This window comes from Leptosomus discolor, chromosome 8, assembly GCF_034619465.1.
Source record: "Leptosomus discolor isolate bLepDis1 chromosome 8, bLepDis1.hap2, whole genome shotgun sequence".
NCBI classification, from domain to species: domain Eukaryota; kingdom Metazoa; phylum Chordata; class Aves; order Leptosomiformes; family Leptosomidae; genus Leptosomus; species Leptosomus discolor.
The window spans coordinates 56,865,511-56,877,733 of NC_141398.1; the positions used below are offsets into that span (position 1 = coordinate 56,865,511).

A 12,223-nucleotide genomic window follows, 5' to 3' on the forward strand; every position below is an offset into this window, starting at 1 on the left:
CATTTAAAAAGTCATGTAGGGCTGATTATTAGTTCAGTCTTGCTCGTAATAAGGCACTACAAATGCTGCTTTTAAAGGTGCACTTACAAACTCTCCATGATGAAGAGATTACGCTAAAAAATTGTTCTTGGTCTTACTGTAGCATTTCAACAGCTCACCTAGCCACCAGCTAAAGGTGAACAGCAGAGCCCCCAGATTTGAAGACAATAAACTAAAACCTAGCATTACTTCACAGTTGCCGTGGGGCACGTTTAGGACACAGAAGCACCACCCTTCCCCCCTCCCAGATTCCAAACCCACGGATTTTCTAGGAAGCTGTTCAGAGTTCACTCACGCTCTTACCCACGTGCCGTGCCACTCACGCTTCCAGCCACCCCTCAGAAATGACATGACGTTAAGGACCAAGGTATGGCCGACCGCCCTTCAACTGCACCAAATTACCCCCACGGACTGACAGGACTCAGCAATGCGAGAGAGCTCTCTGCACAGAGCCTTGCCAAGGAACGACTTCACACGGAGCTCATCTGAGCCACTCGTCGTTATCAAAGTCACCCAAAAGCTCCTTCACGTGACACCACTGGAACCTTCTCCGCTCCCGTCTCACAGGGCGTGCAATTGCAGTGACACCTCCTGGTTGCTGGTGCTTCACTAGAACACACTTTCCCCCCCCTCAACTACCCGGCACACCTGGGCAGAAATTCTCTCTCCATTGAAGAAATGTGTTCGGATAGAGGGAAATCATTTTCCTACTAATAAGCAAGAAAGAATAATGGGATATATTCGGAGTTTTTCTTGTGATGACCAACAATAAATCATTTCCTAGCTCAGGTCACATCTTCCATGGGAAGAAAAACGCCTTGCCATCATTAACTTCTTTTCAGCTCGCAATAATATATGATCAGGTTTTAAGTAATTGAACCAGTAGCATTTAATTAGCTCTGAAAAACTCTCACAGACCATGAATCACAGGCTTTCCACCTGTATGAGGTCCCCTTACTAGGTTAAAAGTGTATTTCTCTTTCCATGTGCTATCCATCTTGAATACCTAACGAGGTGCTCTTGATATATGCATTATACTTCATATATCACATGCAAAATACAGCAGACACACAGGCTCTTTCTTTATAGAATTGAGTTTCATGTCTTGCTTCACTGAGTGGTTAAAAAAAGGAAAAGGAAAAAAAAAAAAGCCTCTTGTGTCCATGACAGAACGGCCACTGCTTGCTTCAATTTAACAAATTCCTCTTTCTCCAGAGAGTCAGCATTAAGGATGAGCAACTTAGACTTCTGGCTGGGGAGATGAAGTAAGAGAAAGAAATGTTTCTTGTTGAAAGGCAGGATACAGAGAACTGCTAAGATTTGAGACAAGACCACACTGACATTTTTCAATAGGCCCAGAGCACTGACTTGACCATAAACCACGATGTTTTCATCCTAACATTGCTTCAGATGGCTTCATTGCACACTGAACAGGAAAAGTCAGCGCGGTCAATGAATATTTGGGGACAGCTGTGGCCTGCACAAAAGAAGGTGACTTTTTATACCAGATTCTATTAAGCATAATTTTTTACATTAAATTAGCTCAACAACAATTGTTAACCAAAAAGAAAAAAAGTTTTTATTCAGCTTTAAAATGTTTTTCTGAATAAAAATGAATATAAAGCAGGAGGGAGTTTGGTCATTATGAATTTGTTTATAGCCTGTGAATACTATTCACCAGTCTTGTATTAGGGCAGCCTACATCTACTAAAGTCCCGTTGGAAATGAAAGGCTAGCGCCAGCCACTCAGCACAGGGTGTGCAGCGTTTCATTTTCCAGCCACTCAGAGCTCAGCAGGATGGGAGAGTCTGAGCTTGTGTGAGAATTGATGTTTTTATACTAACACCATTTAAAAAACCTCAATTGTTTTATTACTTTAAAAATCTCTTTTCTCTCCTCCTCACCAAAACCAGACAGTTATGTAGAATGCCATATAGTTTGTATATTAAGAATCCATATAATATAATATAATATAATATAATATAATATAATATAATATAATATAATATACCGTGCTTGTTATATAGCCCATCACAGAGGTCATTATAGAGGGGAGATGTTTAACAGTGAGCAGACACTTGACTATTACCCCAAACAGGGCAGCCTATGCTTTTATTACCTCAGGCAAATATTGTAGCGTATCATACTCTGTTAAAGCAGGGAGGGAGGGGTATTTGATGCAGACTCTCCAGAGAGTTAGGATGAGAGAAGGTTATCTGTAAAAAAATAAATGCTGTTGGCAGTTTAAATTTATAGATAAATAAAAGCAAGTGTGATTACATTGAGGGTCTTCTGGAAAACGCTCAACCAGCTTTGGGTCCTGCCAAGGTTGGGAAACAGTGTTACAGTGTCTGTGTGGACAGCAATATCCTTTCCAAGGACATTCCTGCTTGCACCTTCATCCCAGCTGGCCCCAGCTGGTCTTTGCCTTTTGCTGTTTTTGGGGATGGGTGCAGGCACATCATGCCCACAATACCCAGGAGCCGTGATTGCAGTTTATTGCCCCAGCAAGCCTGAAATTAGCCCCATTGACGTGGCACACATCTGAAATTCAAACAGACTCTGGCAAGGCTCCCGAGTCAAGATCATCCTTTTCTTATCTTTAGCCTTCATTGAGTGAGCTTTGCCCTCTCATGGCCTTGGGCACGCCTGGAGAGAATGGAAGCTAGAGGTTTGAATGGTTTGAGTAGCAAAACGTGGAGGATGGGAAGAAAAAAGAGAGTGATGCAGGAATAAATGCATAGGATAGTGAGTTGGGGTGAGAATTGGAAAGACATGGGAAGAAAATGCTCAATATCAGAGCTATGCTATAGAGAGAGGAGTTGAGAAAAGCTGAGCATCAAATGCCAGGAGAAATGGGTTAGAAAACATTGTGTCTTAACGGGACCCCAAAGTTACCTGGAAAAGATCCTCAACCACTTCACACGTTTGCCTGAGGGAGCACAGCAAGTGTCCTCTTCTGGGACTGTATCTGTGGTCCCAAATGACTGTGGGCAAGCAGCATGGCTGGGTCTGTTGCCCGTTGCACAGCATGCCCGCTGCACAGCAATGGCTCCATGGGCTCCTTTCGGTATCGTTCTTACCAGGACTGCGGGTCTGCCTGCTCGGCTTTTGGATTCTCTTTGTCAAATGAGGGGCTCTTAGCCTGTGGAAAGAGAAGGGATTATTCCACATTCAGCAAGATCCACACAGGAATATGAACTGTCTCATTTTACCAAGTTGGATCTGCCCAGAGGAGCCCGACTAGGGCATGGAAGCCCTTCCCTTCAGTGCCTCTGAGCTTGGGCATCAGTTCTCGCAGGGTCAAACACCGGCTGCTGATGGGCTGATAAGAGGCCAAATTTTGATATGGGAGTAGAGCTGTGTAATGGGTTACCACAAACATCTCTTATTGACCTAATCTATTATCTCTGCTAATTATTCCAATAAATCGGTGTTTGAATGAAACTTGCCATTGATAATAAACGTGAAGGACTGGAACTACTCTTGGGGAACTAACAGGAAAGAATCACTTGGGCAATAGCATCTTCACCACGACATCCTCAGGTGCTACTTGTGAGCAAAGACCACAGAAGGCACACCGCTGTCCCAGTGCTTGCTTACATTCCATGACATTTACTGTGACAAAAAATACACGTAAATCAAGGAGAGCAAATTGAGCCAAGGCAGCGCTGAAGTTCTTGTGGGTGCTGAGTGGGGCAAGGGGGTTGCAGGTGCAAATTACTGTGAGAAATCTTGCTGCTTTTCAGAAACAGAGCAAAAGCCTCCTCAGGTGGAATGCATGCGAGATTTCTTCCCCACGCTTCCAAACAAATAGTAACCTAATACCTGGGGGAAAAAAATATTACCCAAGTGCGTTCAGCTAGCTACTGAAACAAAGTGCCCTTTTCATCACAGCTCAAGCTAGCACCTCAGAAAGCACGAAATGAGTGAAAACACAAAGCAGCCTCTGCTCTACTAACAATCAGGCTTTGCATGGGGGTTGAGTCAGTGCTCAGTGCTGCTGGTTTGCCTTGCTCACTACCGCTCTAGTGCTCCACCCATCTGGTTTAGTTTTGTTTTTTTTTTCGCCTTTAGTCTGACAGAGGCGGGTGAAAGCAAGTTAAGGGAAAACACATTCCCCTGAAGAGGAGCTGGAGAACAGTCCTCAAGCCCTGTCTGTGCTAGGTCAAGGACAGCCAGGCAAGCCACTTGCTTTAGCCTAAAACCACCCCCCTGCCCCCCGGAGATCCACTGGTGTTGAACTGATCTTCCAGGTAAGCCTGTTTTTCTAAACCCCGAATGCCGGTAGCTGTGCGCTACCTAACCAGGAAGTTACGTCTATTTAAAGACAAAACACAGCAGAAAATGCTGTAATGGCAGAGCGGGGAACGCTCAGCCGCTCGGTGTAACAGATACGCTGGTTTATTTACACAGTTATCAGCCTCAAGCAGATCGAGCACTCGTGCCATCTGACTTATTTCAGATACCACAGTTGAAAGGACTTAAAACACCCGCAGGAGACGGACAGACAGACAGCAAAACCCCACACCAACGTCTTCCCTTTAAGTCAAAGTTACGATACGTGTTTTGCCTGCTGTGGCAAAGTGAAAGAAAGGGAGAAAGAGCTCATTCTGGTGATACTGGTCACAGTGAGAATTTAATGCTGATGGAACAGTTGGCTTGAGCTGCTTTCCAGCACTGTGCTCATGAAACACAGCCTCCACTGAGCCCTTCTACTGTGCTCAGGAGGACGATGCCTGGTCCCTTACCCGTGGGCAGCCACCTGCCACTGGGGAGACGATGAGCTGAAGGAGCAAATGCATCCTAAAAATGATGGCAGAAAACCTGAGGCCTCCTGGAACTTGTAGTTTTGGCTCCAGCCTTGGTTTCCTCCTGCTGCTGGCGTAGGGCTGCGATTAGCAGAGCTGCAGAGCTAAGCTGTGCTGCGAGGAGGAGGCTCACTGCAGATGCAGCAAAAAACCTCCCATGGCCTTTGCACTCCAGGCCGTGTCTGCTACCGCCAGCACGGCAAGCAGGAGCAGGTGAGACCAGCTCGTGCCAGACTGCCTAAATAACGAAGGAAATACCACGTCAGGGCAGAGTTATTTCAGATTTGGCTGCAGGGGAGGCTCTGGATTGCTCTGCAAGAGTGGGAGGGTTTGTTTTCTGTGTCTGCTTTGCTGAGTCAAACCACAAGTAAAGCAGTTCAGATCTGGAGAGTCTCAGTTCCTATCATTTCTAGCAGGGAAACAGTGCTGCTATGGTTTTGTTCCTTCCTACGGAGTTTTGTAGCCTTTCTGGGCAGGAACCCTCTACTGAAATGTGCTTAGCACAGCTGGAGCCTCTCGTCACAGCTGTCAAAGAAACAATTAAAAATAACATTTGTGCTCATCAGCAATGTCCCATTGGCTTCCCTCGGCTCTAATACTCGCGCTCAGCTGCCTTTGATCGGGCCATTAGTCAAATCCCACTCCTCTTCTGAGCAGGCTGCCCATGCTGAGGAGTGCCCCATTCTAAGGGATGGGGAAGATCCTTCTGTCACTTCTGACACAACCTGTCATTTTTTTCCACTCTTCTCTCAGAGGCAGGATGGACATCAAGGAGTATTTTGCCAGAATTTCTTACCAGGGCTCCTACAATAACCCAGACCTGGCTACCTTGACTGATATATTCCAGCACCACATCCGAGCGGTCCCTTTTGAAAACCTCAGCATCCACTGTGGGGAAAGTATTGAGCTGGACCTGGAAGTGACTTACAACAAGATAGTGAGGAAGAAACGTGGGGGCTGGTGCATGGAAAACAACTACCTTTTATCGTGGGTCCTGAAAACCCTTGGCTATGACATCATATTTCTGGGATCAAAAGTTTATGTCCCAGAGTATGATGCATATGCAGATGAAATTAATCATCTTCTGCTACAAGTGGTGCTTGGCGACAAATCCTACATTGTGGATGGTGGGTTTGGGAGGGACTGCCAGATGTGGGAGCCAATGGAGCTGATTTCAGGGACAGACCAGCCACAGACTCCCGGGGTCTTTCGCTTCTTGGAGGACAGCGGGGTCTGGTACTTCGAGAAGGTGAGAAGAAAGGAGTGGGTTCCCAATCCAAGCGTTGCCACTTGCAGTGACATGGAAAGACAAATTTGCCGTCGGATTTATGTCTTTACCCTTCAGCCACGAGACATTGAAGAGTTCAGAGTCTGCAATGCCCAGCTGCAGACAGCGCCGGACTCTGTGTTTGTGCTAAAGTCTATCTGCAGCCTGCAGACCACCGACGGTGTCTGGTCTCTAGTGGGGTGGAAACTCTCTGAGATAAAGTACAACTATAAGGACAATATGGATCTGGTGGAAACCACAATCATTGCAGATGAAGAAATGGAGAAAACATTAAAAGAGAAATTCAATATTACACTAGACAAGAAATTTGTACCCATCAATAAAAACAGGTTACCTCTGTCTTAACTCAATGCCTGAATTAGAATTCAATCCAGTGCCATTACGTGCAATCCTTCCCCCTACTTCTGACAAACATCTAAAAGTTAAGCTTTCTCTTTCCATCTACACCAGCCTAAGGTAGAACATATTAGCATGCATCTGGAAAAGAAATTGATTTTCACAACTGCTCCTGCATCTCCTTCTGGTTTGGGCACAAATAATTTCTTCCTAGCTCAACCAAATCACTCCCCTTCAATTTGTGCTTAGCTGGAAGCAGACTCTGCCCATTCCCTATTCCTTTCATCTCTTAAAAGCTTTCCCAAATAATACACCCAGAGCACCAGGGCAGAGCGATGGAGCTGTATGCCTCTCTCTTTATTACTCTGCGATGCCACCTGGGGAAAATCATACCCGCCTCTTAAACGAATACCATATTATTTTCGGAATGTAATAGCCAGAAAACAAAGACATCCAGTGCTGAGTTTGCTACAGTAAGCCACAAGCCTGTCCCTTTTGCTGCTGCATTCACAGCACCCTCGCAGGCAGCAGTCGGGCATCCCACGCCTGTGCCGCACTCTGCGGATACTTACCGACTGGCTATTTATGGCCTAAAACTGATGGTGAGAAATATTAGTGGACAATTCTGTCTCGTTTCAGACTTTACACAACTCCCTTTCTCTCAGTGACATAACCAATATCAGCAGTATTGCTTTGAACTGAAAGCATCTCCCGTGCATTTTGCCTGCTCCCACCCAGCAGTGGACTGCTGGGGGTACACGCTCCTCCCAGAAGAGCACTGCTCTTCTCCGAGTGTTACTGCCCACCAACTGTTGAGGCTGAACTCAAACACATGCATGGAGGTATTTTTCTGAAACAGATCTGTTCTACTGACGATGTGTTTGCAATGATACTAATTATATTGATACAAGGAGAAGCGATGAATCTTAATGAGATACCTAAAGGCTAAGATTTTTAGTATGAGAAATTACTCAAATATAATCACTTTGCCCTTTGAGATGATGCCTGATGTTCCTTTATGTACAAATCATGGAAGCATTACAACTTATATGCACTTATAATTAAGTAAATTACATAAGTGAATTACAATTAAATAAAAAAATCAGGAATAGTGAGGTAGAAGTACTCAGCTGTTTTTTCCCCAAATGACAACCTGTCTTCCCAAAGTAAGAAATTTCATTAATCACCGCTGTTGTCCTGATCATTTGTAGGTGCTACTATTTTGCAGCCAAGGCTTTTAAAAATACAATAACTCCCTGACCCTTTTCTATTTGTTATGCAAGATGTGCAGCTTTCTATAACTAGCAATTTATAGTTAACAAAAGCTGCTGCTGTTCTGCACATTCAAAATGTATGTCTCTATTTCATAGAGACACAGTGAGTTCCCCAAATCCCCATCTTCCCAACGTGAGTCAAACGCATCTATATGTGTGTGCACTACTCCCTTCTAGAGCATGATGCAATAACGTGGGAGGTTAAAATCTACTCAGTTTCGTATGCAATTTGGGGACTGGATCCTTTTTGGGCTCTCTGTACAGCCCCTAACACAATGAGTTGCACAATAGGGCTTTCTATGCTTCTGTCAACACAGGAAAACCAAGAAAATCATCAGAATATAAAATGTTATGAAAGAAGAAAGTCTTTCCCCTCTTTTCCTGCTCGGCTGGAGGATAATGCCCTCCCTGCCAGGCAGTAAAGGCAGCCTGGACCTTTAAGAGCAGCAGTTCCCAGTACAACTCTGTAGGAGCCGACTTGTAACACCCCCAAACAAATGCATCCTGATGGGATAAGGGAGAGGGAGGAGGGGAGGCCCTCCCATCCTTCCTGAGAAGTGTCTGGAACACTCACAATGTAGCCTCAAAACGAAACTGTAGTCACGGGGTGGATGATGCAGGATCTGCGTAACGCAGACCTTGTGCTCAAGGCACTGGTAGGGCCAACACTTTCTTATCTCTTGTGGGCTGGAACAGAGCAGGATGTGCTGGAGGAGGGAGCCCTGTGGAGACAGGGCGGTTCTGCTCTGGGCCTACTGGTTTGTTTCTCGGGTTAACAAATAGTCCTATTGTAGAGGTCGGGTTCCTTGGCATAAACAGTGCACGCCTCACCAGTGACAGCATCTGTGAGGAAACACTGACAGACTGAGAAGAAGAGAACATCCTGCCTCTGAAGGCCCGAGAGATGGCTGATTATGAAAGAGGCATGATATCAGCAAAATCTGCAGTAACTGGATAAAAAGTAAACGGGGCAGCGGGAGATCACGACCAGGAGTTGATTGAAACTCCCTACTCACCATTGCCCATCCCTCTCTGAGCATGTGCTGTCCATCCCAAGAGTGCTGTGACTCTAAACAGAGATGGGCGAAGCAAGAACCGATCAAACTCAGGGTGCAAACTTGGGCGGGTTTTTGTGTGATCACACTTTTCAGGACAACAGGGCCATCGCATCTGATGAATGGCCTTTGCAAAGGTAATGAAGATTAGAACTTGTCCCTCCATCCAGATCAAGATACACAGCATCTGAGGAGGGGGGAAAACTGAAACTAAATAGTGGGGTGCATTGTACTGATATGGCAAATATAACAGGGCAGAGAAGTGACACACAAAATATGAAGAAAGAAGAAAACACAGAAGAGCGCTCCTAGGCACCAGAGACACACCCACCCCATTGGCTGGACCAACACTGGAAGCAGAAGCAGTGACTAATTGATCTCTCTCAATGTCTGTGTTAGAAGAAAAAAAAAAAAAGAGAGAGGCTCTTCAGATTGCACTAGTTTTGTTTTTCCTTATCACTAACTTTGGAGGCAAATCCTTAAAGGCATAGCAGACTCAGGGAGCGCAGCCCTCTCCAGGAGCAGCACCCTCGCTGCCAGAGGACAGGGCTTCTCTTTGAACCCAAAAGCTTCTGGACAGCTAAATGACTTGGCAAATCTGACTTTGTCGCTTTTGTGGTCGGGTATCAGCCACGACAAATAGCTCAGCGCTGTGTGATTAATTCAACGTCTGCCATCCCCCACCAATAAATCAGTGACTTCTTGGCTTGGATTGCTATCTCTCTATCATAAGTTGCTTCCTACAGGGATCCAGAACACGGAGTGTCAACAATGTAAAATCGGTATCAAACTTTGCACCATGACCTGTGGGGGTGAGGATGGGGCTAAAACCACCTACAAAAGTTGCTTCCGATACCCATAGTGTACGTCTCCTTTGCATTCCTGAAGGGCTTCAGTTCTCAAACAGTAATGTGGGAGGTTAAAATCTACCCAGTTTTGTAAGCAATTTGGGGACTAGATCCTTTTCGGGCTCTCTGTACAGCCCCTAACACAATGAATTGCACAATAGGGCTTTCTATGCTTCTGCCAAGACAGGAAAACCAAGAAAATCATCAGAATATAAAATGTTATGAAAGAAGAAAGTCTTTCCCCTCTTTTCCTGCTCGGCTGGAGGATAACACCGTCCCTGCCAGGCAGTAAAGGCAGCCTGGACCTTTAAGAGCAGCAGTTCCCAGTACAACTGTCCCTGGGAACTTTGGAGCAAAGCAGGGCAGAAAGCCTGAGCTCGCTGGCTGAGAGGTAAGCACTCCAGTGTCTGATCTTTAACTTCGTCCTGCAGCTGCGGGTCAGCCTGTTCGGAAAAGCCCACCCCTGTGGGTCTGCATAGCATGTGCTTAGCTCTATCGGCATATTAGCAAAATAGAAATTACAGCAACCCCAGGGCCGACAGCGGACAGCATGCGTTGCAGGACAAGGAGGTTGCCGGAGCACAAAGATCAAGTGCTCGAGACTTAATTAACCCCTTTCTGCTGAGCCAGAGAATATTAAAAACCCAGCTACTGACTCACAGTGTAGTGTAAAAGCAAACTAAAGGTATAGGCGTGTGCAAGGGGATCCGGCCTTGGAAGCCTCTCATGAGGTAACTGTTCCTGCTATCCAGCCTAATTATGAAAGGAGACCGTGATCCCCAGGGACACTCGCAGACAGTCAGAACTCACGCCTAAGTGCCGCTACCCACCAAGCTGCACGAATGCTGAACAAAGCTCGGCTGCTGCAGGAGCAGAAGTAAACAAGGCTGAGGTCTGGACTGACACTTAAGATATTTGGCAGGTGGTTTTGGAACACAAACAGTCATCGAGGCGAGGGCTTGCTCGCTGCTGCAGCCCCGTTGCTATTGCGGTGGGAGCAGTTGTGAGAAGAAGAAAAGCTGCCTCCAGGAATGCGAGGGATGGTTTACATGAACGCTCCTTCACACCAGAGATGTTGTACTGCAGCGTTACTGTCCTTAAGCCTCTCTAAGTATTCATTGAGATGAGAGCCCATTTGGTCAGCCACCACGAGGACGTCTCTACACCGGCTTTTACTTGATGAGGCCAGAGAAGGGGCAGCAGGGGAAACTGAGGCACGGGCTGCCAATTTCCCACAATATCTTTTCCCACAGCCTCATTGCCAGCACCCCGTGGAGGCCCTGCCCTCAATGGGGAGGTTGCTGATGGCTGGAAGAGGGGAGCTGGTTACACGATGCACTCTCGCTGGGGCGAGGGGGACACCCAGACTCGGGAGGTTATAGGGAGGGCATCAGGTCTTCTGCTGCTGGCCCAGCGCAGGGACTGATCGGTTTTTGCTTGAAACCAAATTTCAAGCGTATCAGACCCACCAGCCCAAGGGTGTCTTTTGGGGCCCTCCTGGTCACAGACGCTCATCTCAACAGTGTCACAGGGAAAAACTATTTCTTTCTGGCTGTGATAAATGGCTAGAAGTGGGAATAGAAAGAAAAATGAGGCACAGGACCACAGAATGAGCTTGCCAGTGTCCGTGTGCGCTGTCTGTTGGGGAGGGAATGGCTTTCTACAACTAGCGTTTCCAAGGAGATCCTGCCAGTGATGAGTGCCCTTGTCCTAAAAAAGGGATGGAAAAAACCCACAAATGTAGTATCAAAGACACAGTACTGGTTTTTCATGTAGCCTCTTTGGGTCCTTTTGAAGTGAAACTGTTTGTTTCTTATGCCCTTATTGGGACAGTCCTCTCTATTTTATTACATTTTCCTGCGGTTTTGCATCAGCCAATCTGAATCCTGGTACCAGTGCAGATCAGGAGCAATACAACTAAGTCAAGTGAATTGTGCTGTTGGCATAAAAATTGGGGTTAAAGTCTAGAGATTAGGTCATCTGATGTGCTTACCTGCTGGGGCGGAAGTATTTGCACCTACGTATTTGAGGTGGGATTTTTCAAAAGCTCCCAGCACTCGCTTGAGTGCTGGCATGGACATTGGGTCAAACTGCTGGTCGCTTCTAGTGAAGCAGTTGGATCAAATCTGAGAATAGTTGCTGGAAGGTAACCTCTCCCATCTCAACTACATCAAATGAATTTTGGAAAATCCTCCGAGGGAATGTGCAACCAATTTCAAGGTACAAGAAATCCTCAGGCCTTTTGGAAATTAATACAGTCCTTAGCAGATTGTGAATTGTTCTGGAAAACAAATATCCTTGCATGGAAAAACGCCAAACTAAAATCTAAATTAAAGGCAAAAAGAAATCCATGCAGATACCAGATGAAGCAGTGGATTAGAAGTGTTATGGGGAACCTTTTGCATCTTTGCCCTGCAGCCAATACTGATGACGGTCTCTTTCTGCTAATGAAAGGAAAATGGATCAGAGACGTAAAGACACAAAATATATCCAGTAATTTGAGCAGAAACTAAGGCCTTTTGTTTGTAAAAGAAGGTAAAAGAAAACCAAAAGCCACTGAATATGCCTTGAA

At 45.9% G+C, this 12,223-nt stretch overlaps 1 protein-coding gene across 1 annotated transcript; it reads left to right on the forward strand.

Moving 5' to 3' along the window:
* The first annotated feature begins 4,258 nt into the window (after positions 1 to 4,258).
* LOC104340225 (arylamine N-acetyltransferase, pineal gland isozyme NAT-3) lies at positions 4,259 to 7,707 on the forward strand. Its single transcript, XM_086469556.1, has 2 exons — positions 4,259 to 4,295; positions 5,604 to 7,707. The coding sequence occupies exon 2, from the start codon at positions 5,611 to 5,613 to the stop codon at positions 6,481 to 6,483; it is 873 nt and encodes a 290-aa protein (XP_086325682.1). The 5' UTR covers positions 4,259 to 4,295; positions 5,604 to 5,610; the 3' UTR covers positions 6,484 to 7,707.
* Positions 7,708 to 12,223: the final 4,516 nt, after the last annotated feature.

Bases quoted from the DNA above. Each gene is read 5' to 3' on its own strand.
- LOC104340225 (XM_086469556.1), top strand. From the start codon at position 5,611: ATGGACATCAAGGAGTATTTTGCCAGAATTTCTTACCAGGGCTCCTAC.